The 27,063-nt window shown below is 42.4% G+C and overlaps 1 protein-coding gene across 4 annotated transcripts in view; it reads right to left on the bottom strand.

Moving 5' to 3' along the window:
* The window catches only part of TEX2 (testis expressed 2), a 46,178-nt gene extending 19,337 nt beyond the window's left edge, over positions 1-26,841 (bottom strand). The window contains exons 1-2 of one of the 4 annotated variants that reach the window (XM_017811938.1): positions 26,727-26,841; positions 6,001-7,655 (exon numbers count right to left, since the gene is read on the bottom strand). In XM_017811938.1, coding sequence (XP_017667427.1) covers positions 6,001-7,629 — 1,629 coding nt within the window. In that variant the 5' untranslated portion in view covers positions 7,630-7,655; positions 26,727-26,841. Of the gene's footprint in view, positions 1-6,000; positions 7,656-19,689; positions 19,777-24,246; positions 24,369-24,814; positions 24,887-26,726 lie in introns of those variants that run through there. The other 3 variants (XM_017811937.1, XM_017811940.1, XM_017811939.1) reach the window with 3 other exon arrangements.
* Between the last annotated feature and the right edge of the window lie 222 nt (positions 26,842-27,063).

The following is a 27,063-nucleotide window of genomic DNA, read 5'->3' as shown; positions in this document are numbered from 1 at the left end:
AACCAAGGACAGCATGTACATAAAAATTTTAAATTCTTATCCAAGCTTTTGCCGAAGTTATTTCACTTACTGCAGGAACAGAACGAGGCGGTAAATGCCCCAAATGAGGTGGCACCGACCTGACAGAGCATGAGATGAGGACGGTGTGTCAAGCACACAATTGTTTTGTATATGTAGCACAGGGTGCTCTCACCTCATCCCCATGAACCACAGTGGGATGTGCAGGATGCTGGGAAGAGCCACCAGGGAGGCACAGGAGGGCTGTGCAGCTCCCAGCAAGCACAGACATCCTAATCACCAACAGCCAAGGCAGAGCAAACAGTCTGTCTGCTTACAGGCAGCTCTGACATTTCAATCACCCACAATTAAGGGCTCAGTGGAAGACCACAATGGAGTTTGCTTTCATGCACCATCACTGTTGGATGATCCTTTAACCTGTTGTGTAACGGCCCCGCTACAACACAGGAGTCTCACATGTGGATTAAATTCAATTAATTTCTGTGCAATGAAAGAAAGAGCAAACAAACCAGCCAGCCCTGCTGGAACAGGCCTGTAAGTGCTGGCTCTGACCAGGATGTTACTCCTGTCTCTGACATCTGATTACAGAAATGCAAGATGATAAATGGGGCAGAAGACAACAGTCATTCAAGGGAGAGAAGTTTCCCTTCTCCTAACCTGCCACACAACATGCTTTGATAATTGCTTCTACCTGCACATCAGAACCTTAAATTCAGCACACTCAACATTCATCAATGTCAACAGCAAGTAAAATGGCACCTTTACCAACACCTGGTTGAGCACAGTGGGGAAAGTAGGGAGAGCTGAATGAGCACCCCAGTATTCCTCAAAACAATAAGTTGTAACTATCTTATGCAAAACAACCCAGAGATTACTGCCACATTTCAAATTATTAAAGTTTCCACCCACCCACAGAAATGTAAAATTTATTTGAATGCTCATTTTCTTCAGTGCCATAATTCCTTACAGCAGACAGCACACACTTTCTTAGGTGCCATAGTAACAGTGCTATCTGTGTTTTGCTTACTCCACCATCTAGCTCCAGTTTCACTACAAACCCTGAAAAACCTAGATAAATTAGCATTTCTTTTATGTTCAGGAAAGATTAAGTCATTCATCTTTGCTCAGCTCCAAAGCAGATTACCTCTTTTATTAACAAAAATCAGGGTATACTCTTTGAAGCAGCTTTATGTTTGGGTTTTTTGCTTACACTGGGTTCTATACCACTACCATACAGGAAGCAGAATGCACAAGGCAGAGGTTTCTATAAGCCACCAAGCTCTGCACAGCAGGGACAATGCATTTTTGAGCACATCCCGTCTCCTTCCTAGAAATTATTAAGCCAAGACATCTTTGAGCAGACAGCAATTAATTTTCAGCCAGGAACTCCAGCTGGACTTAGTGAAGCACAAGGACATCACATGAGTTGCCCAAAGCCATCACGAGCCGTTCACTCTGTGTGGAGCTGGAATATCCATATGGCCCCCAGATCTTTGGAGCAACTCCCACCTGCCCCCGGATCAGAACTCTGAGCTATTCCTAGCTCAGACACCGCGGTCTGGAGCCTGCAGATGGGCAAATGTACAGATGGACGTTTGCTGCCTCAGAAGTTTATTGCCTCCTTCTGCAAGGCAGTTCAGCCAAACACCACACCAGCTGGCACAGGGAGAAAGGGCTCCTTGGAAAGTGGATCTCTGTAGGAGGCTTAGCCACGAGCCCTTTTCCTAACTCCAATAAGCTGTGATATTATTCAGGAGGGGGGTTGGAAACTCTGGGGTACGTGTGGAACCCAAAACATGATGTTCCTTTAATGTCCTGCTTGACATGGAACTGGCTGGAGTTTTCCAACACATCATTCTCTCAACTGCCATGTGCCATAGTAAGGAGTAATAATCCCTCCTGCTTTTCTGATCCCTACCATGTGCCTGGGCTTTCCTCTTCAAACAAGTGGATTAGCTGTACAATGTGCCAAACTCACAACCCTCACAGCCTGTGGTGCCACCTCCCCTGCTCGCTGTTCACAGCCACCCAAGAGAAGTGCAAATGCTTCTCACAGCACAACCACCACCTTATCAGCAACTGGAGAACCTCACCAAGACTTTCAACAATGATTTCTGGCTGTCAAAGGTACTGAACAAAACCTAGAACCCACACAAGATAAATACATTTACTGCTTAAACCAGCAACCTACACAGTGATTTCTGCACAAGGAGACTGGCTGCTTCATGGATTTGAGACATAGCCCAAAACCCAAGAGATACAGAAGTTTAGATTCAAATATTTAATGTTTTATTTTCAGACAACAGTCAGGATGAAAGAGAAATTGCATTACTACAAACCCTCCTTGTACGTAAAATTTTAGTTTCCTAATTTCTAAGGAAATTTCTTTTTTGTACTGGACATTCAAGTTATTTTGTTACAGAGAAACACTGCACTGCTGAGAGTGAAATGTTAATACTTCACCAAGTGCAGATTCTTCACTCTATTACTAAATCTGAAAATGTGTGGCAGCTGCAGAAATTTTATCTAAGTGTTACAGGGGGTAATGACACCACCTGCCCTCTCATGTCAGTGATCTTCAGTTTTGTAAATTCTTTCATTTAGCTTAAAAAACACTGAGAAGGTTATCCAAGAAACCCTAAGAGTCATTACAAAGTTCCAGCATTTCAAGAACAACTTTAGCAGAAACACCTCCGCCCCTCTTTTTGCAAAAACAAACTGCAACAAAAGATTCCCAGCCCACGGAAATCATTTTGCAATGCACCCAAACAGAGAAGTTATGTTACCATAACGCGCTAACAATTGATAAATTTCCCCCAAACTACTGAAACAACAAAGGATTTCCTTGTGTAGGAGAGGAGTGACTGTATGATGGGTCTTTTTTGTGCTGGTGAAGTTGTTAAAATAAGAAATTCAGTAATTCAGGGAGGACAATGACCATAGTCATGTGCTGCTCTGCAGCTGCTGGGCATTTACACTGATCCTGTGATCTCCGTTTGTAAAGGTCAGCACTCGCTGATGGGGGGAACTGCAAAAGATCCTTAGGAAGGACCCAGAGGGTTTGGGGCACAGACCAAGTCTGCAAGGAAAAGTAACTTAAAATCATTACTTATGATATTCTCAAAGACATAAATAAAAGAATCAGCAAAAGCCACTTCCACAACACAGTTCCAAATCTGAATGAAAACTGTCCCCGAAGCTTCTTAGTGATTTTAACAGATTAAAGTTCATTCTTATTAAATGATACAATCATCACTCAAATCACACTAATTCTATTCGTATCCCTCACGTTACCACTATTTTACAATGCTGCAATAGTGTTTTGCTTGATAAATGAGGAAAAAGGTAATGCACTTTTTGAGCTTTATTGACAGGGAATCTAAAGGCAAGATCTGAGGTGGGAGAAGCAACCATCACCTTTACTGGAAAACACATTTATCTGTCAGAGGCCACTGTCGAACATGAGATCCCTTGGATGGTACTCAGGAACAGCTGCTGATATAAAACCTCCTCTTTCTGCAGAGCTGTGGCTCAAAAAGCTCCATTTCTCCAGCAGGCACTGCCACTGTGTTCTCCTAAAAGTTCTTTCTAATGGAAAGGGTAAATCTATCATTCCCCTTTTAGCTGTTACTTAAAACCTTTCGTATCAGCCGGCGCAACACAAGGGAATGCACACTTGAAAGGCCAAGAAGGATGTTAGGAAAGACTAATGGATTAAAGGAGAAAAAAATATGTGGGCAGAAAAAAAAAAAAAGGAAAAGGAAACCAGAGAACTGAAGACTAAGAATAAGCAGATAAGAAAACATGCAGCGAAGATGCAGGGGGTTTGTGCATTTTCTGGCTGGGGGGATGTTCTCCCCCAAACCCAAGGCCATGAAGGAAGCACAGAACTCTACAGAAACACACACTAACCAGCACCACAGTCATTTATTTTTTCCCCATTGCCAAGGAAGAATTTTGTGGGAGACAATAACAACGTTCAAGTATTTCAGCAATTGCTGAGGGGAATTTTCCACTAGTTTTTGAAACTTGGGAAATGCAAACTTCTCCAGCATTATTTACATGGGGGAGAATGCACACATACTTGGGACAAAAATAGCTTGACAGCAGTTTGGCAGAATCCCAACTCCTTGAGCCCCATAAAGGGATCTTACTCAGAGCATTTATCATAACTGCATGACAGCAGGCCAGGCCAGAATACAAGACCAACAAGTTCTGAAGAAAACATCTTTATGCAAGAGCATCAAGTTTCCTTTTCCTATATTTGCCTGAGTTTTGCTACAGATTAAGTCTTTACCTCCTTTTCTCAGAGGATCTAAACTGTCCAGTACTCATTTTGACAGATGCAAATAGAAAATACTTGTATGAAGTGGGAATAATAACTTGCAATCTGCTAAATCACATTACATTATGTTCCACTACAATATGGGCACTGAGCTGGGTTTTAAAATCCTGAAACATTTACATACTGAAGACAGTTACTTTGAGTGTTAATGAGCACAAGATATACTTGTCAGGTCATAAAAAACATTAATCTCCATTCATACAGACTTCTCCACACTGTTCATTCCTTGCCTACAGCCATTCTCACAAAATGTATCTCCTGGATAAAAGCATTAAAATATACAGTTTAAAGGTTCCTGACTAACAGCAACACCTCAGAGACAGCTGAACACCAGCCAATAATGAACATCAGGATCTTCACCAGCTTCCAAGGATTGAGGCAAATTTATACGCAGGGTCTCAGCACCCAACTAACAAGGACAGAACTGAAAGCTCGTCAAGATTTGTCCACGTGAGCAGCAGGTAAATCAACTGAGCAGCCAGGAGTGCCCAGACTGCATTCACAACAGCAAATAAAGACCACAACTCCTATCATTCAAGGAAAAAAGGGAACACCAAGGGAGCACAAGGGCTGGACATGCAATTGGTGCCTCTATTCAGAAAAAGTTGCATTTTGTATTCAATTTCTCTAACTTTTCAGTTTACCCAAAGATACATGAAATTAGCTATCAATACACTATAGATTCTACAGCATATACCCAATACTGGCTGAATTTAAATTCCTGCAACCTTTGTGCTGTTACACAGCTGGAGATGCATCTTCAGAAAGCTCAATTTAGTATTTACACAAATACTCTGCTAAGCAAGTGATATGAAGTGAAGGTTGTACCACTATCACTCTGAAATGCTTCTGGAGCACATGAGAAACCAGCAGGTGCTTTACTGCTCAGAATTCTGCAATTGGGAAAATATTAATTCATCACAGATGGAGTTAGGAGAGGCAGGGCAGGGACAACAAGCCCAAAGCCACTGAAGGAACTGAGTGGTGGATCACAGCTGGACAGACAGCCAGACATGTGAACTTGCATGATCTGAACAAGAAGTGGAGATGGGGAAGGGCAAAGAGGAGGGAGAACAAATTTTCTAAGAGCTTCATTTAAAACCCAGCTCTCAGGCACATGTTTTGCTGAGCTGTAATTCCTCCTCCCATCCTAATTAGCTCATGTTTGAGAATTCCATATGCTCTCCAACTCTCTATGCTGCACTTGAACACAACGCTTCTGACTCTGCTTAGACTGAACAGACAAGACAAATTACTGCCTAGACAGTAAAATATCCCAGAAACAAAATACATCTCCCAAAATGCAGCTTTGAGAACAAATGTTCTTTTACACACTAAACTCTGACACTACTTGCTCTCAGTAATTCAGATGGATAATTTCAAATCTCTCAGCAAAACCACTTGCCCTTTTACTTTTGAAGAAATTCCATTTTCTACTAATCCTTAAAGACACTGAAATCTTATATATTCTCAGATACTAAATGATTTGTGCCCCTGCCAAAGCCACCTAACCCTAAAACGAAACTGTATTTACAAATAGGGATAATTCAGCTCATTTGCACCCTCAGAATAAATGCAGTTTATTCCTTCTACCCAAAATAATGCAGACAAATACACACAAAATGCCAGGACCTCACCTTCAGTATGTCAGGTTCTTTGATGTCTAGAGCTCCTGCATTCCATCGCTTTTTCATACTTTTATGAAATTTGAGATATTCATGAGTACGTGGAGTAACAAGCCAAATCACACAAACAGCTACCATAAATCCAAGGGCCATTCCAAGTAAGAGTCCACTTAAGTAGCCAGGGAGAGGGATAATTAAATAAGCATAGACTAACAGTGTTAAGACATACAAAGTTTTCAACGGTGGTTTAGGCTGTTGCACATCCAGATTGTTTTCATCCTCACTACTGAGCACAGTGACAGTTTCCTCAGTCATCTCGGGATCCACCACGGTTTCAGCAGGTTTATCAGTTTTGCTTTCATCCTCTAGCAAGAGAAAGTCCTCAGAATACAGTTCACAAAACTCCTCATCCTCCCTGCTCACTAGTGCAGACAACGAACATTTTTCAAGTACGAGTGAAGGTTTCGAACTCACGTCCTTTGTGCTTGAAGACTGAGAGCTTGGGGTCTCTGTGTCTTTTCCATGTTCCTCAGCAGCCTTTGACTGATCACTTTTACTCACAGAGTCACCTCCAGAGATGTCCCCTTCCGAGTCACACTCCTCCTCCTTAATGCTGTAGTTGTTATTGCTTTCCAAATGGCCATTCAAACTGGAAAGGTTTGAGAGTTCTGAAGCACTTGAAGATAAGGCTTTGGGCCTGTGGCTACTACTTTCATCACCCATTATTTTACTGAGCAGCTGAAGAGGCTCATACATTACCTCAGAAAGGCGTCTTTTAGTATCTTCAATTTTAGCCTCCATTTCAGGTACTTTAAAAAAGGAACGAGTGTCAGAGGGGGATGTTAATGGAGAGGAGGGGGCAGTTTTAGAATCACCACTTGTAGCTCGAGGCTGAGTGAACTGTTTGAACAGATGCAAGTTCAGTTTCGAGTCAGGTGGCCTGTAAGACACAGCTTCAGACTCTTGTTTAGAAGTGTCTGTAGACAGAGATTTCACCAAGGTTTTCATTAACTGTCTATGTCGCATCGGTGGGGTGGGTTCTTTGGGTTCCACATCTGTTGAAAGGGACTTGACTAACCCCTTAAAAGGCCTGGAACTAGAAATTGTGGATGACCCAGTAGATTTGGAAGGGGATGAGGATGGGGAAGACGACAGGTTGGATTTCTGTTCCACAGATCCCACCTGGTACGCCACAGATGCACCTGATACGTCAACTGTGTGACATGAGTGTGACGATGGAGACAGGACTAGTGGCACTGCACTGAACACTCGGGATGCAGAAGGAGAATCCAAGAGCGTCACAGTCTCTGCAGTTGGCAGAACTGCAGGTGATGAGGACAGCAGTGATGCAGAGTTGGCCACGTTAAGCGAGGTAGCTGGACCAGAAAGGTCATGGCCGGGATGCTCAAAGCAGAGGTCTTCCTTGGCTTCAAGTGCTGTTACAATGCTTTGGTCATCTAGTTCCTCATCAAGAAACTCCTTAAACTCCTCTTCCTCCTCTTCTTCCTCCTTCCCAAATGCAGAGAAATGAATAGTGATGGTTTCTTGGGAGACAGATCGTTGGACCTGCACTTTTGGTGTTGACTGCTTTGAGGACATTTCACCAGTTTTCTCTGCATGGCTACTGTTCCGACTTGTCATTGCAGGTTCCAGAGATGTGTCAGAGTCTGTGGAGAAAATGTAGTACTATGTTAAATGCATTTTTTTTCACCCTTCAAATACCTTATTTTCAAGTGTTGAGCCAAACAGGTCAGTCAGTTGAAAATTAAAATGCTCTGGACACTCCCATCTCACTGGATTTACAGCTGTCTGGTCAAATTATGGACTGACACTGAAGAAATTTACTGTACATTTATTTCACTGCATAAAACATATCTATATTTTAGTTAACACTTCCTCTGCATCTGCTTAAATATCTCATTTTTATTACCATTGAATGCAAGAGCAGATTCAAAGAAAGACGGGGGAAAAACAGGCTTAGGACAATTGGCAGTCATGGATAGGCATGGAGAGCATTTTAGACCCTCTTAAGGTGATCTTGAAGGAAGAATGACACAATTTTAGGTAGGGAAAAAATTCAAGAAAACCTAAGCAGAAGACACTTTTGCTCAGACTTACAGATCTAGGTTACTGTTTGCTACATATTTCCACATAGCACAAAATGGCAATATTAACAAGTGCCATGCTGTTAAAATTATCTCCAAGTGTTCTGAAATCACAGTTCATCTCTGAAGCACCACTTCCATATTTTCCCCACTAAATGCACTTCTGAGTTCCAGAAGCCCCATCCCACCCTACCACACTGAAATTCTTCACTCCTGACTCTCAGCTCCTTCTACAGGCAATAATTAATACTTGCTATTTCTTTCAACTAAAGCAGATTTGAAACTCAGAGGAAGGTCTGCAACATGTAAAAATCTTCACGTGTGGGAAGCACATTATTTCAAGAATTTTACTGACCAAGAAAGTGGACTTTGCACATATTTACATGGAGAGGAAATGCCATACATTTAAACTATTGGTGACCATGCACAGAGATGGATCAGGAATTCCAGGATTAGCTCTGCCTCTCCGGCTGGGAGGCAGCACTTTATCTCCACTGCCAAGACAGCGAGTTTACCACTTCAGTAACTGAATTATTTTTCAGAAGCTGTTAAAATGCTGTAATCAAACTGTCAGGCTGAATTAATGAGAGGCCTTTGCTGACGTTTAAAGAGCAGTTCAGGAGAAGGATTATGTGGTGGTGAAGAAATGTGCACTTCACAAACAGTTGTGATATCAGATTGTATTATCCAGCAATGCTGTGCCACCTGTTCGGCATCATCACCCCACTAAAGGTTGCAGCCCTTTATACTTCCCAACAGAGCTGCTCATGTAAATGTTTTTTAGCCTGTCAGTAAAATAAGCTGGGTTAAACATTTTAAAACAGCAGAGCTCTGCTACACAGCTTATCCAGTAATGTTGGAACAGGAGGGAATATCTCCCCACAACTTCCTACTCACTCCTAAACTGTTGACTATTTTATTCCTTGCTTCTTTGAGCATTTGTGTGCTTCCCAGTCAGGTTGTATATTAACAGTCATATGCACATATAACTTGTGAGTGCTGAAGTCAGTGAGAAATTTGGTCTTTTATTTTCCTGTTGGATTAGCAACCTGGGAACCACCAGCATCCAGGATCCACACTGCCTTTGGACACAGTTCCATTTCACGTTGTTCAAACTGCAAAATCACCCCATTTTTTAGACAAATGCACCCAAATTTATTTTGGACAGTGAAAAGGCTACTACTGTCCAACTCCATTTCCATTTCCCTTGTGCTGGACCATCAGCTATCACACATCTTTAATATTTTGTGCCAGTTGTGAAATTGCAATAAATAAATAAACCAAAATTTGCAAATACAAAAAAACCTATTCATCTTCCATGTCATTGAGCCACTGCAACACTATACATTCAGGAAGAAAAAAAACAAACACCCCCCACTTCAAAGAAAGCTCCAATAGGATGCTGTTGGCACCAGCCTGATCCCTTCTCTTCTGCCATTTGGCACTAATCATGTATCAGTAATTTAGCAAAACGGGTGAAAAATATTAACTCCCCCCTCCCAACAGCATTTCCAGTGTGGTATTTTGTATCAGCTAGAACTTCGTGGGTTTAGATGGCTCTTTAGCACACTGTGTTTGCACTGTGCAGTTAATTACCTCGTGTTTAAACACGCTGTGCTAATGCAGTGCTAATGACCTGAAACAGATGAACTTTACTTGCACACACCAAATGCACTGAGAAGAGATTGCACTCCTTACTGAACAAGCAAGACTTTAACATCATGATTAACTAGCTAACACAGAGAGGAAGGAAATTCTCGATTAGCCACTATTTGCCTACCCTAAGCATGTTACTATACCATGAATTATGTCTTATAAAAGCATATTTCCAACCCTTCCTGAGCACAGCTTCTGTTCTGCTGTGGAGGATTTGGGGTTTTGTTTGTTTGCTGGATTTTTCATTTTTTTTTTGGCCAAGCAGATGCTTTTCCAGCACAGCTCTTTCACTTTTGTTTGGTTTTGATAACAAAGATATTTCATTAGGTTCTCTAACTGCACATTTTTAATCCTTAAATCATTTTAACAGATTCACTTCTTACTGATTTCTGGCTACATTATCCTCATTCACTGTTTCCCCTTTCTCCTACTCCTCAGCTCCTCTCCCACCTGTCTAAAGACCTGACATTCCCTCCCCATCTGAAGTTGCACAACTCCAAACCACATCAATACCTGCAGAAACACAGGCTTGCTTTGGTCCTTCTTTTGAAGGCCACGCTGTCCCCACCTCCTCTGGCTGCCTCTTCAGGGTTTTCCTATTGTTCAATCTGAAGATGCAAGGTATCAGTTTTATTTATGTGGCAGGCAGATCTGAATAATAATAATAATCTCAGATCCTCAGGCTTCAAATGACTCAAAACATGAACTTTTGCCTGGAAGGGAAGAAGGCTGCTCAGAAAATAACTCCTTTCCCCCAAAGTGGATGCTTTTGCAGGGTGGAATGAGAGAGCTGCCAACCAACTGCTGCCATTTCCACTTGTGACCTCGAGGCACTGCACCCCCATCACCCACAGCACAGCAGTTCAGAATCCTCACCTACAGGCAGTGCTTTCAAAGCTACAGCAGGAAACAGTGAACCAGGCAAACAGGGCACACAGCTGCCTGGGAACAGAAAATATTCCCTGCCCAGCCCTTTCCTGAGGATGTGTTTTTACCCAGGTGACAACACCTCTCCAACACTCTGGGAAGCACCTGGAGACCAACAGGGACACCCAGGGAGAGGCTGGTGTGGGTCAGGCACCTTCTCTGAGTGTCACTCCAGTAACATGTGCTCTCACCTACAGCAGGAATGACTAATTGGGAGTGTTTACAGGAAGAGCTGAGCACTCAGCAGTCTGTCCTTCTGCCCAAATTCTCCTGAACTGGCAAACCCTGCAGTGGACAAACACACACCCCACCCTTCAGCTGAGCCCCAGAAACCACTGAAGGGCCTCTCTCAGACAATTATACATTCAACTTTATAGATGGAGCACAGCAATTATTTTCACATTAACAATTTAGAAAATGATTCAGCCAACACAGAGCAGCAAACTAGGAACTAACTTCAAAGGTCAGAGTTGCATCCACCAGGCTTGTTTTACCCACAGCTCAATTTGGCCACATTTACTAATTAAGGTATATTCAGCAGAGCAATTCAATGCCTTTCATAATCATTCAGTTGGAGAAACAGCCCAGATTGGGTAACTAAATTCACAAGCACTGCAGCAGCCAACTATTCTAATCACATTGCTATTACTTATTGCAACATCTACATGAGGGGGAAAGGGTACAGGGCACACTGCATTACCAAAATGCTTTCACAAAAATGGCCAGCAGGGTTCAACATTTGTATTTTCTCTGCTGGTTGCTACTAAACACAGACCAAAAAAATGTGTTTTCCACAAAACAGAAATTCCTTTCCTCCTAAGTAAAGGAAAAGCCTTACAGGTTCTTAAACTGCTCTGTAATACTTTCCCCTGTATCTGCCAGTTGTGCCAGAAGAACAAGCCCTAAATGCTGTTCAGGAAACCACTAATTTGATTATTGATAATGCCACAACGTGATGTCATGCTAAATCTTTCCTGGATTGGAAACACCTGCACAGGCCAACACGTTCTGAAATCCATATTTGCTCCCAGAAATTCTAGATTCCACTTGATTTACTAGAGACTCAACCAGTATCTTCCTTCCAACACTGAGATATGTGGGAGAACCATTGCAATTCTTTATACCAATTTAAAATAAGTAACAGAGCTCTCAGCAGCAGACAAAAATCCTTCTCTTGAAAGAGCTAGAAGGCTTCATTTCAGGTCCTTCAAAACCAAGCACAGCACTAGTGGAAAGCACTCCTTTGCCACAGAAACAGCCTAGAAAGCCAATTCCCATCTAGCCCAGAAGCCCTCCCTGAAGCAGAGACCACAGCTGCTGGGACATTACCTGCCACATGAATTTCATCTCCTCCAGCAGATCTATACCATAAAAGACAAAAAAAGAGGATACAAACCCCCAAATTCAACATTCTTTCCTACCCCCATTCAAATTTTTAATTACAACCCATTAAATTCCCTTGGCATCTCCATGAGTTAATGTATTCCATGGTTAACATCCATTGTTCCTCTCACATCCATTAGTCATTACTTTTAGATGAACTACAGAGCCAGGGTTGGTAATTACAGTCACACAGTAGCCCTGGGATCCCTCGTGTCAGGGATCCAGTTACCCAGCCTGGAGCAAGCCCAGACTTTAAACCTCACTTTCCATCAGGAAGAAGGAAGTTTTGCTTCACCTTTCAAGTTCATGCAACAGGATTTGAGATACAGAGGGTGGGGGGAAAGAGGAACAAAACCCCAATAAAGCCTGTTTTAAATCCAAGGGCAAATGAAAACGTTGGTATCAATATCAAAAAGTATTAAAAGAAAGGATTATATTATGCACACACAGCACACATCTCTTAAGAGAGGTAAGCCAGGTTATCACAACTAAGATGGTTAAGACCTAAAACATCTCCAGCAGAAATTCTCTGAGCTTCATTAAAAAAAAAAATACATTTTTTTTTGTAAATGCTTTTAAGTTCAGAACAATTTCAGTTAAATAACCAGCATTTAAGTGATACTTAAAAGAAGGATCTTAAGCAAGATTTTAGAGTCTTCTCAAGGAGATGATACTTTTAATCAGAACTATAAACCTATCAAAGGGACAAATAAGTGTCATTGTAAGTCCAGCACAGAAAGGTCAAGGAAAATTGCAATGGTAAATAAGAAGTCTTCAAAATAAGGTCCCAAATACAAGCTTGTATTTACAACACTTCAAAAAATAAACAAATAAAAACTGTTTAATGTCAGCTAAGCGAGTCTATTCTACGTTAACATTTTCCCCAAAGACCTGAGAAAGGTCAGCCACCACATTAGTTTCTCTGCCTTTACTGATAAAAGAATAATTACTATGCTTTCCTATTCTCCTTCATGACACTCGCACCAAAAACTTTAAAAGCAGCACTACGGTCTAATTTTGACAAACACAAAAAGCTGAGCAGTTAAAAGTTGACTAGAAACTCAGAAAAATCTAATTTCTTCTTATTTCATGACTTTCTGCAGGCTGAAGTGCAGCAGTGTTTGTAAGGAATCGAACACGTCCCCTAAGAGAAGAAATAAAAGAAGTTTTTAAGCAAAGCTCTGCTCTTTGGAGGAGATTCAAACAGCACCAGAGTGTAATTATATTAAAGAACATTTACTCCCAGTTGGTACAATGAGAACAAATAAAAATTCTGGTACATGATACTTTCTCCATTCACGTGTTCTCCTCCTATGAACTCCATTGTTTCTTTATCATTTGTCGTTGCAAGCAACAAGCAGAATCTTTTCCTTCCAAAAAAAAAAACATTTAACACTGAACAGTTCAAAGGGACCTTTCACTAATTCCCAGAACAAACCAAAAGAGTAACAAAACCACCACCAAAACCCTCCTCTCCCCCTTCATCACAGATTTTGGAGATTTAGTCATTTCCTTTATCATATATTGCTGTCTTTAAAATGTACACTCAAACACATATTTTCCCAGATAACTACTTGTTGCCATCAAAATTACCCCCAAAAAACCCTAATTTGGCCATGAGTGAGAAGAGAAATGCCCCAGAAAAAGAAAGATTTACAGACCTAGACGTGAAATTCCTGCAGCAAGGGAGTCAGGAACAGACACATTAAAATCAGAGCAATCAGAGGCAAACTTCTGTCCCAGCCTAAAGCCAGCTTTTCCCACTTTTCTTTTCCAAAACTTCTGTACTGCCTGGCCGAAGCACTTGCTTCAGAATCACCCTTGCATGCCAAAGGTGAGTAAAAAAAAACAACCAAAAATTAAAAAACCCAATGGTCTTAAAATTCTGAGCAATAAATATGCAACTGGTGGGTTTGTTCTCTTCTAAAAGGGAGAAAAGACTAAATCAGAACCTTCTGGTGCTGCAGAAGTTGTGCATCTCAACAGAAGATGTTTTATTTCTGTAATAATAAACCATGAAAAGCCTACACATAAAAAGTTACATCTTGTGGAAAGGGTAAATGGTGAGGTAGAACATAAAACTGTGCAGAATTGTAACTCCCTCTTATCTCAGTGGGGAAAAAAAAAATCAACTCCTCATTAATTTGATAAAAGCTTATCTAAAACCTCCCTGGATTAGTGCACAGCTGAAAACGTTGCCCACATCTCCGATCAAATGAAAGGTCACTATAAATTCTTCAGGGGAAATTCTGACCGAGTGACTTACAGAAAAGCATGTTCCCAAAATGGAGCCAAATAAGCTGTCCTGAATCCCAAATTAAAAAGGGCTCAGCAGAGTTCCCTTGCAGGCTCATTTTTCCCAGCAATGCAAATGCACATCAACAGGTAAAAGTGCCCACAGGTAACAAAGAGCATTCAAGGACTTCTTTTGACATTTAAAGCTCATTTCATCAACAAAAAAGTTCAGTCAATATTCACGGCACCTGCAAAGTTAATAAAGTTAAAACAACCATCACATGAAAACAGCAGAAAAGGTATTAAAAATAAACAGGCTTATCCACATGAGATACACAGAGCACCAACTAGTATCTCAAATTCTGGGTCCTCATGTAAAATGTAGTTATGAAAGATCATTTAAAAAGGAACAGAATCTACAGATTTACAAAATACCCCACAGGTATCTAAAGAGGTATTTTTTTTTCCCAGAGGATTTTTAATGATTGATCAAATCTCTCATTTCTGATGCACAGCTTTCATTTTAATTTCATGTTCTGCAGAGGATTAGCAGGCAAGGTGCTTTATGGCTTTTTAACCTGCCAGGACAAAACATGGGACACAATCAAGGGTTCTTTAGGTCTCAAGAGATGTTTTCAAAATTAGAGAAGAGGATATTCTCTGCTATTACTAAACAGGACTAAAGCATTTAATACTTGGCCCAAGCACACAGCCCTAAGCAGCAAGGTAATATCTCTTCAAATAAAATAAATTAGAAAAATTTCAACTTTTGGCTCCCAAAGCAGTTGGCACAAAACAAGATAAGAACAACTAATCAAAGCAAGGCTATTTTCAGAAAGCTTAAATTGTCCAGGGGAAGGAGGAGAGCTACATTCAATCCAAATAGCAAAGTATTCCTACCTAACTATAGAGGCAGTTATACTCAACACACAAAAACTAATTATCCTAAGGCACCTGAAGATACACAGCAAGCTGCAACTATTAACAAAAAAAACTTCTGTTAGAGGGCACCTTATTATATTTATTTACTTCCTTGCACCTCATCTACCTAAGGAAAAGTGTCTGATAAATGCAGAAATTGCATTTAGAAAGACCAGGAGTTCTCAGAAGCTTCTGCAAGCACAATCCCCAGAGGGTCGAGGATAGAAAATCTTAGGAAAAGGTCAATAAACAGGACTTCACAACATGCAAGTCTTTTCAGAGTTGCTATGAAGTTTGAGAAGTGGTGGGACAAAAGCAATTGAAGCCAAAAGTCAGACTGTTCTGCAAAGTTCCCTAAAAAATATTGCTCCCAGCACTTGAGAGAGGCAATCCTGCCCATGCTCCATGCCAGGCACTGAGTGGTCTTGCCTGCCACTGGATTCCATGAAAAATTAATGCAGAAAGGTATTACCAGCATTTCATGCTACCTGGCAACTGCAAAGGCAAGAAACATAAACTGGCACCACACGAACAAAAAAAAGCTCTCTGTGATCTAATTTTGGAAGGAAATGGACTGGAATTCCAGAGTTCTCTGAAAGCCCTGAGCAGGTAATCATGTTATTTTGAGTTTCAGGATTGTTAGGAGGGCGAGGAAAATTTTGCTTTAACTTTTCCCACTGAAGAGCAATGTTCACACAGCACTTGGGACAAGATCATACAAAGCCACTGACTTCTTAAAACAGCAACAGCAAGGACTGAGAACCATGTTAAAGCAGCTCAAGAATCACACATCCTATTCCAGCAAGAACTGTGCAGAGATCATAAACTACTAATGGCAGCTTCTATGCTTAAAATGCTTTTAACTTTCAATTCATAGAAGGATCCATAGAAAGTTAACAAAATGTAAAGCAAACTCTGAAAAATCCTTGTCCTAAGAATAGCAGGAAAATAAAATGTCAAACCAAGAACTGGCAAGTACCAGACATCTCTCTCTGCCTGAGGCAGCACTCACCTCATTCAGATTTATGTTCACCTCCAAGACCTAGAAACTAAAATGCAGAAGTTCAGTAGCTCTGTAGGAGGACAAAGTGCAGTGATGAGGGCAGGAGAACATCCAAAATACCCAAATGGAACTCAGATGGTCCCAAACAACCTGAATTTTTACCACTCTAAGGACACAGAGTTTTGCTTATTAAAAGAACAAACCAAACACACAACACGGAAACACTGACAACCCTCAGTAAGCAGAGATATGAAGTGAGGCTCAAATAAAAACATTAGGACAGACAACCCAGACTTTCCCAGCTTCCCAACTGACTGTCATGACATAAAGGGGGGTTTTCAGCTTGTCAAAAGCTTCTAGAGCTTTGCAACTGTTCTATGCATTTCAGTATTGTCTCTTAAAAGATTAATTTTGAATTAGAAAGTGATTTAAGCATAGTCCAGAAATACTGGACTGTGAGACAGCCAGACACAAAAACACCCACTCAAGTGCACAGGGTTTAAGCAATCATAAAATTCCTATTTATTCTATTACAGCACATTCAAATATTTACAAAATCCATGAAAGTGTTACGGCAAAAAAAGAAGTATGTGGCAAAAACATCCACACGTGTTCTCATTTAAATATATTTTCTTATTTTTCACACAGTATTTATAGCTTCAAACACTTCAGGATGTAAACTTATTAATTGACAGATGTTGGCAAGAATATTCCCTGGACTTTGTTATCCAGAACATGAAAGAGGTCCCTGCCACAAACAGTCCTGACATCAAAGCCACCAGCTCGATCTGCATCCCCTGTTTCTTGCATTAGACATGAAGAGAGCAGCAGTTAATGAATCAGTTTAATACATTAAAGCTTTCTGATGGTTGGGGTTTGGGCTGTGCGTTGGTTTTTTTAGGAGCAATGGAGGGAACTCCTATTTCTAACAGCTGTGATCCATTTTAATTGCAACATCTATGGGTCAATGACAGATTCCCTGACCTGAACAGCTGCTTTACAGGCCTGACTCCATTGAAACCAACTGAGTCAGAAATGATGAGCACCTCCCACAACAGATCTTTTTATTCCTAATTGCTAAGAAACCATGGGAGGTAGATACATGAAAGAAAAACAGCTTTGCTGGCACCCTTAATTGAAATGATCATTTCACGTAAATGGAGATATAAAGACATCATATTGCTCATAAAGAAGAATAAAACCACTACAGTGCGATGGCAAAGCGAGGTCCTTGTGCACCTTAAAGCACTTTATTTCACACACTGAAGCAACAAGAGTATGAGAGGATCCTTCCTACTCTGTTTTTCTCTCTCCAAATGTGGGTAGTGATAACATGCCTAGAAAGATAATTTGTCATGTGAATACTCAAAAAAAAGTAAACAAAATAAGATTGGGAAGAACACAAATAGAGCTCTCCTCTTTTCTCAGCAGCATGGACCTACCCCAACATGGTCTTTCACTGTATGATCAGGCCACCAATGTGAAATTAAGCGGGAAACAAATTGTCCTCAAAAGGTTTAAATTCATTAAGAGTTTTCTGAACTTTTCAGCATTCCTTGAACAGTGTTCTCATCCACTGCTCATTTTCTCTCAACTCAGAAAACAATTATTTGTTCCTCTATAATTCACTCATAGCAGGCAGACAGGTCTTTAACCTCATGGAAAGCAGACCTCAGGTAGAGCAGTAAAATGGACATCTGCAAATGAAATAATTCCTCCAGGTCTCTACTTCAGAAGCACATACTACATTCTGACCAGCTATATATGGAGCTGTAAAACACACACACGGATCTCACTTCTGCAAACATTAAATCAACTCAGTTGCCTCCAGAAATTTCATCTGACAATCCCACAGGCTGAAAAGTAAAAGGTCAAAAGGTGGGTGTCTTGTGGGAACACACACCAAAACTCATTAGTTGCCAGCTGAATTCGAAGTGCAATATGAAGAAAAGAGCTTAAAAAAATTTAATGAATTTTTAAGAATCCCAGTTCTACTTTCCATTCAAGCAGTATTATTGCAAGTTCTATATTGGCAGTCTTTGAAGTTATTTCCCTGTAAAAAGATGGCTAAAGTCTTCCCTTTCTCATCCTGTACCTGCTATTCAGTAACCAGGTATTATCAGTGCAATGTTTGTCCAGCAACCGCCTTCAGCACCATTAAAGTTTCTACTATTGCACTCAGAAATAACGTCTACAGTCTCAAGCACTCGATAAAATAGGTAAGAGTGAATGCAAAAATGGTTACTTTTTGTGCACATACACGCACAGAAAGAGAAGTGTCACTAAAGCAGCTTCAAGGAAATGAATTTTAGGTCATCAATTTTAAGGTCTTGGTTTGCTGGGAGATAAAAGAACAGCAAAAGCCACCAGATGGATTCAAAAGAGCAAAGGGAAATAAGTGTCTCTGAGCCATATCCTGCCTCCTTCAATTACAGCATGATGCAGGCAAGGCTCATTTCAGGCACAGGGCAGTGTTCCCATATACATGCTTCATTAATCCACCAGGCATTTGTTTATCAAAGGGAGTCAAGCTCTGAATTGCAAACACTGTGAGCAGGTTTGTGAGTACCTCATACTCACCTGCTCATTGTCAGGGTGGGGGTGTTTCAACGAGGCTTTTAATTGCTGAGGTCAGGGCAGAGGAGGCAGCTCCGGGTGTCTTCCAGGATAAGGTGACAAACCAGCGATGATGGAAGGGTGAGGAAGCTGCTCCCATCCCTAAGGAGCTGCCTCTGCCCTGCTATGTACAATGAAGGCTTTAGAGACAACACTGGCAACTCTTTGGGGGAAACTGAAATAAAGAGTGCAAGTGGAAATCCAGACATGGAAGGAAATCTTTCCACCTCACACTTGTCACCACACCCCGAGCCAAACTCCTCTCTGTTCCACTGAGGAACAGCTCCACAGCTCTCAGTTCTCCAGGAAGGAGTGAGAAGTGTGATCCTCACAGACAATGCCTTCTTCAACAGCCTGAGATCTGCACAGACCACACAAATCAGCACCCATTTGGCCTGGGGTATTGGAGGAGGCTCGAAAAGCCACTGTTTGCACCTCACCCATTCTGCGAGCAGAAAAATTTCAACAAGACAGTCAACCCACAGCAGGTTTCATTGGTAAATGCACTGCTTAGGGCAGCTGAATGGAAGAAGCAGGTTTAAAAAACTACATCCAGAGAAAGTCAAGCACTAGAACAACTCATGGGGCAGCACCATGATTTACTCATTTTTATCATTTTAATTGTGAAGTTTTAGCTTGACTTGATAGGAAGAATAATAAATATCTAGCTAGAATATTTTTAAAGCTGATCAGTAAAAATGAGACTGGAAAGTTGTCCCAACTCATCAAAAAAGCAAGGGTTCATACAATCTGTTCAATACTCAAAACCAATTGCCAATCCACATCTCAAAGCTGCATGACAAAAGAAATGGAGATCCACACAGCCAAATGTTTATAATCTTAAACACAACACACCTCTAAATGCACCTTTTCAGACACTCAGAGTTTTCTGGAACTGGTAGGCACTGCTCTTCAGCTTGCCTGCAACCTCTCAGCAGTGTTAAGGCTTCTGGGAAAACTCAGCCTGTTGTCATAAAGAGAATGATAACAGGGAATAAAGGGAATTACAAAACAGGAGATAGTTTGTATGCACAGCTGTTCCTTTCTCCATCCACATCTCTTGTTATTCACTAAAAATAACATATAAAGAGGAGAAATTTTTTTCTTTCTCTTTTATAAAAATACTTCTGTAAAGTTGTCACGCATTTGCTCAGGTTTATTAAAGCCCTGGCAAAGCCTTTACTATTAACCAGCACATTTTTGAGCTGACAGACATTTAGGTTTATCTCGCCCTTAGCTCTTTCCCCTTCTCCCAATTCCTTTGTTTAACACTTCAAGTCAAGTTGAAAAGGAAGAAGTGTGAAAGCGATTAAACAAAAAGAACTGCTACTGAGAAGGTCTTGCAAAGATAAGCCTTATCAAACCTCACAGCAGCTACAAACAGGGCAAGAATCCTAGGGATCACTTTAATTTACCACCAAAGTACAATTATTAATGTGACCAACCCCAAGCCTTACACAAGAGTATTAGGAAAGAAAGTGGAGCCCCTCCAGGCACGATGGATATGTATTAAGCAAGAATGGAAATGCCTGGCTTGGAAGGCATCCAGAGCAGAAATCACCTTCCATGGGCACTCTGGGGAAGGGAGACGGGAACAAGAAGTGGGAGGTGATGGTCGGGAGGGGGTATGGGAATGCTCTGCAATGTTCTGCTGTTATCATTCCTGGCCTCAGCCAGAGGAACTCTCGGATCCTGGCAGAGCCCACACCAGGCAGGTTCTGGATACTCCCAAGTTTCAGAAGTGAAGGAAACAGAACATTCTGCAGCTCAAAGTGCCAAACTCGGACAACTTTCCCTGTCTGCTCTTGGTGTCACATGCCCAGTGACATTCCCTAACCCAGCTCCCAAACACACCCATGGGAGCACAACCATCTCCCTTCCCTCACACAACACTCATTCTTTGAGCCTGTCTGGACATTTTTCTTTCCTCAGTCTTAATCTTGACTTCCAGTGAAACAAAGCCATTTTTATAGCTATGTAATTTCTGATCAGAACTTCATTGCAGCCTTTGCCACCTGCTTTGAAATTCCCAGTATCAAAGGAGACAGTAGCTTGGTTTGTGCCTGTATTTTTTTGTAGTCCTATTTTACAACTGACATATAATTTAAACAAAACACATGAAATCCAGAGTAGGCTCCAGAGTCTTACAGCTCTCCGTCTTTATTTAAGCTACTAAACCCCAATATAGCAGTTTTTACAGGCTCAAACAGATCCTCTAGAAGAGCAGCCCAACTCCTGAATATCCATTTTCATACCCTTTTAAGAGATCCTATTCTAAGTTTGACCATCCCATCTTGTCACAGCTTCAGGATAACAATCCTGCATTGACAGGCCATGCAATATGTTCACAGCACTACGGGACATCTTCCTGCAACGTCCCTGTCATCCCTCACCAGCGGGGTCAGGGAGCACAACACTTTATAACCCACTGAGACACTGGGTAATGAATATTAAAGCCTGGTTCACACACAATTAATTTCCTCTGCCCTCCTGACCTTTATGGGAAAACACCACTGTTGACTGTGTTTATTGATCTTCTGTTATCCTTTGTCCATCAGTCACCTTCTCTTCTAGAACACCAACTTAACAACTGCTTTGGACTTTGCACAGCAGAGTAACACACCTTGCTGTCTGGAGAGGGGAGAGTTAAAATAAACAGAGAGAAAGAATATGAACAAAGTAGGAGTTTTGAGGAACAGGAAGGCAAGACAGGCAGGATGGAATCATGAACCATTTTTTACCATTATATTCTCATGTTTCTCCAAAGGCACTAACAATGGGCTTCAGAGACAACAGATCTGAGTACCCAGGGAATAAAGGTGATGGTAAAGAATTCAACACCTTCTCTTTGCAGGAGGTCAAAGCCCAGCCCTCCCAACGCTCCCCACAGGCTGCGGCTGTTGGGTGAGGATAAACATTCCCAGCCAATGTACAATCTTCAGACCTTGTTGCCTCAGGCTGGAAATGGGACCTCGACCAATTATTAGTAACTTTCTACCTTCCAACTTCTGAGCTTGCCATGTTAGCAGAAGCTTTAAAGAAGTTAAACCGTCCAAGAAGAGATAATTCACAATTCTGTCAAGAACAGCTGATCATGTATTTCTAGGACACAATAACTGGGATCTTTGTCCTACACATCCAGAAAAGCAGGTTAATTCAACAAAAAAACCCCACCAAACCTTTTACTTGGTGGATCTGAAGCATTTAGCACAATCCTCCACTATAATGAGTGGTACACTTTTTTTTTAAATCAACAGTTGTGACACAATATTGTTCTCAGTATTTCACTGTTCTACCATCCTCCCCCTTGAAAGCACAACACATCCTCTCTAATGTCCACTTTACATTACTTAGAAAGTCAATGTCCATCTCTTTTACTGGGCACATGTGGCACCCTTATGGATTTCCAGTATTATTTCTACTCTGAATACATCTCTCCTAATACCAAGCACACACTCATGACAGCTCACAGTATTAACTCTTATCTTTATTTCTCTAATCTCTAAGCCTACATCACACTCTTATTTTCCAACATACATTGTCATCTGATTGTTTCATTTAGGGCATTGAGGGTTTCTAGAACACGAAGGCCTTTATTCACAGATAAGTGCTTTAGAGCACACTGAATTAGCTTTACTACTGTGGACATCTGATACCACAATTTCTAGCTTACCAAGAAAAAAGAATAAAAATCTAATTTTGAGGGACTTTTCCAAGCTCCAAAAACTGTGTTTAAGACCAGAATTTACTTACCCTCCCCTTCATTACAATTTATCCTAATAAACAGCCTTCATTTTATTTCAGCTCCTGGGCAGGCAGCAGTTACACCCTGCACATTCAGCACCACAATTTACTCATCTCGTGGGCCAAAACTGGTTAAAAGCTCTTTGAGAGCAGCACAGGGAACAGCAGCACAGGAAACATGTCCTGTGTGTCCTGTGCCATGCTGGTGACTGGTCACCTGCACACCCACACAATGTCACTCTGGTGGCCTCTCAGACATGCTACAAGAGAAACCTCCTGACTTCATCTAAGGGATGTGGTTGAATTGCACAGAAAGGTGAGGTTAGAGCAGCACAGTCACAAATCAACTAAAAATCTACTGGAATGCAACAGTGCATCTTCAGTCCTCTAGATACCTGATTTTCAATTTATTTCAATTATATTAATATTTTATTTACCAGGTAAGTTTCTGTATCTCCCATCACTTTGTTTACATGCCTGCCACGACAGAGAAATTATTAACATTACATGTTCTGTCAAGGCTTCCCGCTCCACACTCTTCACTTTGAAAAACAGCTGGTTTAGAAGTTCTTTAGTTAGAAACAACTAAATATTCGCTATCAACATCTGAAACTCAAGAGTTGTTTTCATGCAAAAAGAAAGATGTAATTAATATATGTACTTTACTGGGCTGTGTCCTTCTTCAAGTTTTAACTTTGAATTTTATTCATTGATTTTTGTTTCTGAAATAAAGGCAATATAGGTCATCTCACTAAGTTCTTTGCCTGGACCAAAAGATGATGTTCACCTTACCACTACAATTCCCAGGGGATACCATACCCCAGCAGAGCCCAGTACAAGGTATCTTTGAGCACAGAATTAACTTTCTTGTCTTTTACTCCAGAGAGAACACACCTTACCCTGTCCTGCCTCAGAAACACTACCTCAAGCCTCAGCACCTATTTGGAGTAAAATTAACATGCCACTCACAACAGAGCAGCTTGTTGGATCAGCTTTGAAGTCAAACAGAACAGTAACCTCCCATATATCATAAACCAACACGATGTCAGTCTTTAAAAGTCAATTCTAACATCAAAAACATTACTTTCTTTTGCTTAAATTAAAGTGCTTTTATCTCTAATTTAGTCCATTTTCAATCCAGAGAAAACTGAAATAGGGTACTCACACCGCCTGAATTTTATTCAGTTTAGGAATATGAAGTTATTGTAACAGTAAAAAAAAGGCTTCTTGTAAAAGTGCACACCCCTAAAATTGTGAGCCTGCCTTGTTTTCCCGAGTAACACAAGCAATATCATCTTGAAAGAGGAGTATGACAAAGCATCTTAACAGAAGATAATCTTACAGCACTGAAGTCTTACGCTAATTTATCTTCGAGTTATAATACTTAGGTCGCATACAAAACTTCAAATTAATCTCGGCTGTACACTTAATTCCCCAAAATTACGGACAGCAGCAGTTCCTCAAGACATATGCTGAGAGATACAAATCACAAAGAAGTTGAGCACAAACATTAAAAAGGAACTTTAGCACACGCTGAAGAGACACAGCACACGGGTTCAGCCACTGAACTGCAACAGAGGTAACACACAAACGACGCTGGGAATGGAAAGAGAAGCAGAAACCAGGGAGCCGACCACGGAGAGAAAACAATTTCAGGAGACAGAAAACCTTTGGTACTAAAAGCCAACTGGAAATGCTCCCCCTGCTCCAGCAGGAGCGGCCGCCGCTTCCTCCGCCGCTTGTTTTGGAGGTGTCGCTCGTACTCCGGCAGCTGCTGCACAACTGCTGAGCCCGGCTCTGGCACACCGAGGGGCAGCGCTCCAGTCCAGCCCAGTCCAGCCCAGCCCAGCCCAGCCCAGCTCAGCTCAGCTCAACCCAGCCCAGCCCAGCCCAGCTCAGCTCAGCCCAGCTCAGCTCAGCTCAGCTCAGCCCAACCCAGCTCAGCTTAGCCCACCAGCTCAGCTCAGTGCCACAGCAGCCGCCGGGTTCCGGCTCAGCTCCCTCAGCTCCGCGGGTCCCCCCGGCCGCCATCGCCCTGCCCGGCCCCGGGACCCGCCCGCGGCGCGGCCCGACCGCCCCCCCCAGCCCCTCCCGCGGGTCCCCCCGGCCGCCATCGCCCTGCCCGGCCCCGGGACCCGCCCGCGGCGCGGCCCGACCGCCCCCCCCAGCCCCTCCGCTCCCCCTGCCCGCATCCCCCGGCGCGGGCCCGCCCTGCCCTGCCCTGCCCTGCCCTCACCTCGGCTCAGCCGCGGCTCATGGCACTGCCCGGCGCGGCCCCGGCCCGGCTCCAGCCCGCGCCGGGCGGCGGCAGCGGCGGGGAGGCGGCGGCGCCGCCGATCCGGGCCCCGCGGGGGGACGGGCCTGGCCGAGCCGCCGCAGCGCCGGCCGGGGGGGCGGGACGGGGCGGAGCGGGGCGGGCACGGGGCCGGGGACGGGCTTGGGGCTGGGGGGACCCGCGGGCGGCGGGCTCGCCCCTCAGGCGATCGGGCTCCGGCGGCCGGTGGCGGTGACGGGCGGAACGGCTCCCGCGGCCCGCGCGGGGTCACGGCCGCTCCCGCTGCCCCCGCCCCCGGTGCCGAGCCCGCCGGGCCGCCCCGATAAACCCGCCCGCTCCAGGACGAGGGTTTCGGTTTTGTGCTCCCAGCGCCATTCGGGGTTTCGCTGCTGAGGGAGCGGCCGCTGCAGGAAATGTGCGTGCGCGGCCAGGAAAGCTTCGCCAAAGTCGTCTGTCACCCAGCGAACCCAGGAAACGTGTCCTAGCAGAGGTCGTTTTATTTACCCTTCGTATTTACCAATTAGCAGCGCACAGGGAGAAAAAAATTAATTCTGTGTCAGGAGGTTGTTTTCCCAATAATGGTGTCTTGCAATAAATTACAGCCTCACCACTGCTTTTACCCTTCACTTAATTGCTGTTGCTTCTGAGGGCAGTTCATAATGACATTACAACATTACACCGGGTCAGACTCATGCTGGCCTTGGCTGCCCAGGCTCCTTTAGCTCACCCTTGGGTTAATTTGGCTGTGTCAATTCTCTTCTCCTTAATAATTTCAGTTCGAATTAAAACATAATCCTATGAGATCTTTCAGACTCTTTATTTCATACCAGTGTTCAAATTTGTGATACTTTATAAGGTGATGAGACAACAGTAATTTATTTACTAGCCAACATTTAGTGGGATATGTGAGCAGAATTCAAATTACTCCAAACTAGCTAATGCGAAGAGTTAAATACACAATATTAATTTTCAAATAGTTTCCTGTCTGCAGCTATAGTTCAGCCAAGGTTTGGCATCCTTTTATATCAGGCATTATATACATGGTTCATGATAGGGTTTGCAGTCTAGTTCAAAAGGAGGTGCAGGTGACACTCAACTGCTTTGCTCTTCACATTGCAGCAACAATCCAGTGCTTGTGGAAGTGAATTTTCACCGGCATCTTTGAGTTCTGATTTTAAAACCAGGATTCCTGCAGATAACTGGAAAACCAGAGTTACTGAGAGGGGTCAGCATCTGGCAAAACCTGCTTCAGTGAGGAATGGTCTGAGCTCACCAAATGGATGGTAGAGCCTTCAAGCTGTTCCATGTCTGAGCACTAAATTCAGCAGTCTGAAGGCTCCCTGAGCTGCAGGATCCCAACAAAAGACTGCATTGTGTGAGCATCACTGCATCACCTTAATTTAGTCTTATTTAATTAAAAAGGCAACATTCTATTTGAAATATATGTACAAGTGTATTCAATCACCTGGGACAGGTTTCTGTTCATGGCTGTCCTTGTATATAGGCAGACCTTTGAATCATTATACAGTGCTGACGTTAATGTTTCCAAAGTCTGGAGATAAGATAATGGTGGTTTTCTTAACAACAACTTTTCCCTGCAGGAACAGAGCCTATGGCTGAAACTGAGACTGGTGGGTTAGTTTTAGCCTTGTTAAACTATAAGCAACTCACTAGAGCTTATGAAGCTTTTTCTGCCCTCTCTTTGTGCACGAGTTAGACAACATATGGCCTAAAAAGCCTGACCTCAAGAGAAATATTTTTGCACCTGAAATGAGGTGCTCAGCAGAGGCTTCTTCCACAGTGTGCTGAGCAAAGGCTGGAGCCAGTCAGTGGGAAGAACTGGACACAAGCTGTGTCTGACCAGGATACCTACCTCTGGGCTCCCTGGTCTCTTGGGAATCCTCTTCTAAATGTGGAAGAGGGGTAAAAGGAAAAATCTCTGAATTTTTTAATCGCTCAATGCTGTAGGAATGAATCCTTTTGTTGGATAATTATCTTCTTCCTATCCTACAAAAAGACAATGGAATAAAGTAATGCTTATTTATTTTAATATTTCAGTATCCTGTGTATAAATACACAGTCATTCTGAGAAACAGCAGCCTGCAGGCTCTAGGAACAGGTATGTACAGTCAGGAGCTGCTTTTGAAAAAAATTACTTTAATCTTTTAGAATATGTGAGGGAGACATTTAAATATCTTTAAAAGCACTGC

Source organism: Lepidothrix coronata, unplaced genomic scaffold (assembly GCF_001604755.1).
Source record: "Lepidothrix coronata isolate B3197 unplaced genomic scaffold, Lepidothrix_coronata-1.0 Scaffold34, whole genome shotgun sequence".
NCBI classification, from domain to species: domain Eukaryota; kingdom Metazoa; phylum Chordata; class Aves; order Passeriformes; family Pipridae; genus Lepidothrix; species Lepidothrix coronata.
The sequence above is the reverse complement of the archived record's forward strand: the minus strand, read 5'-3'. Positions and strand labels throughout refer to the sequence as shown.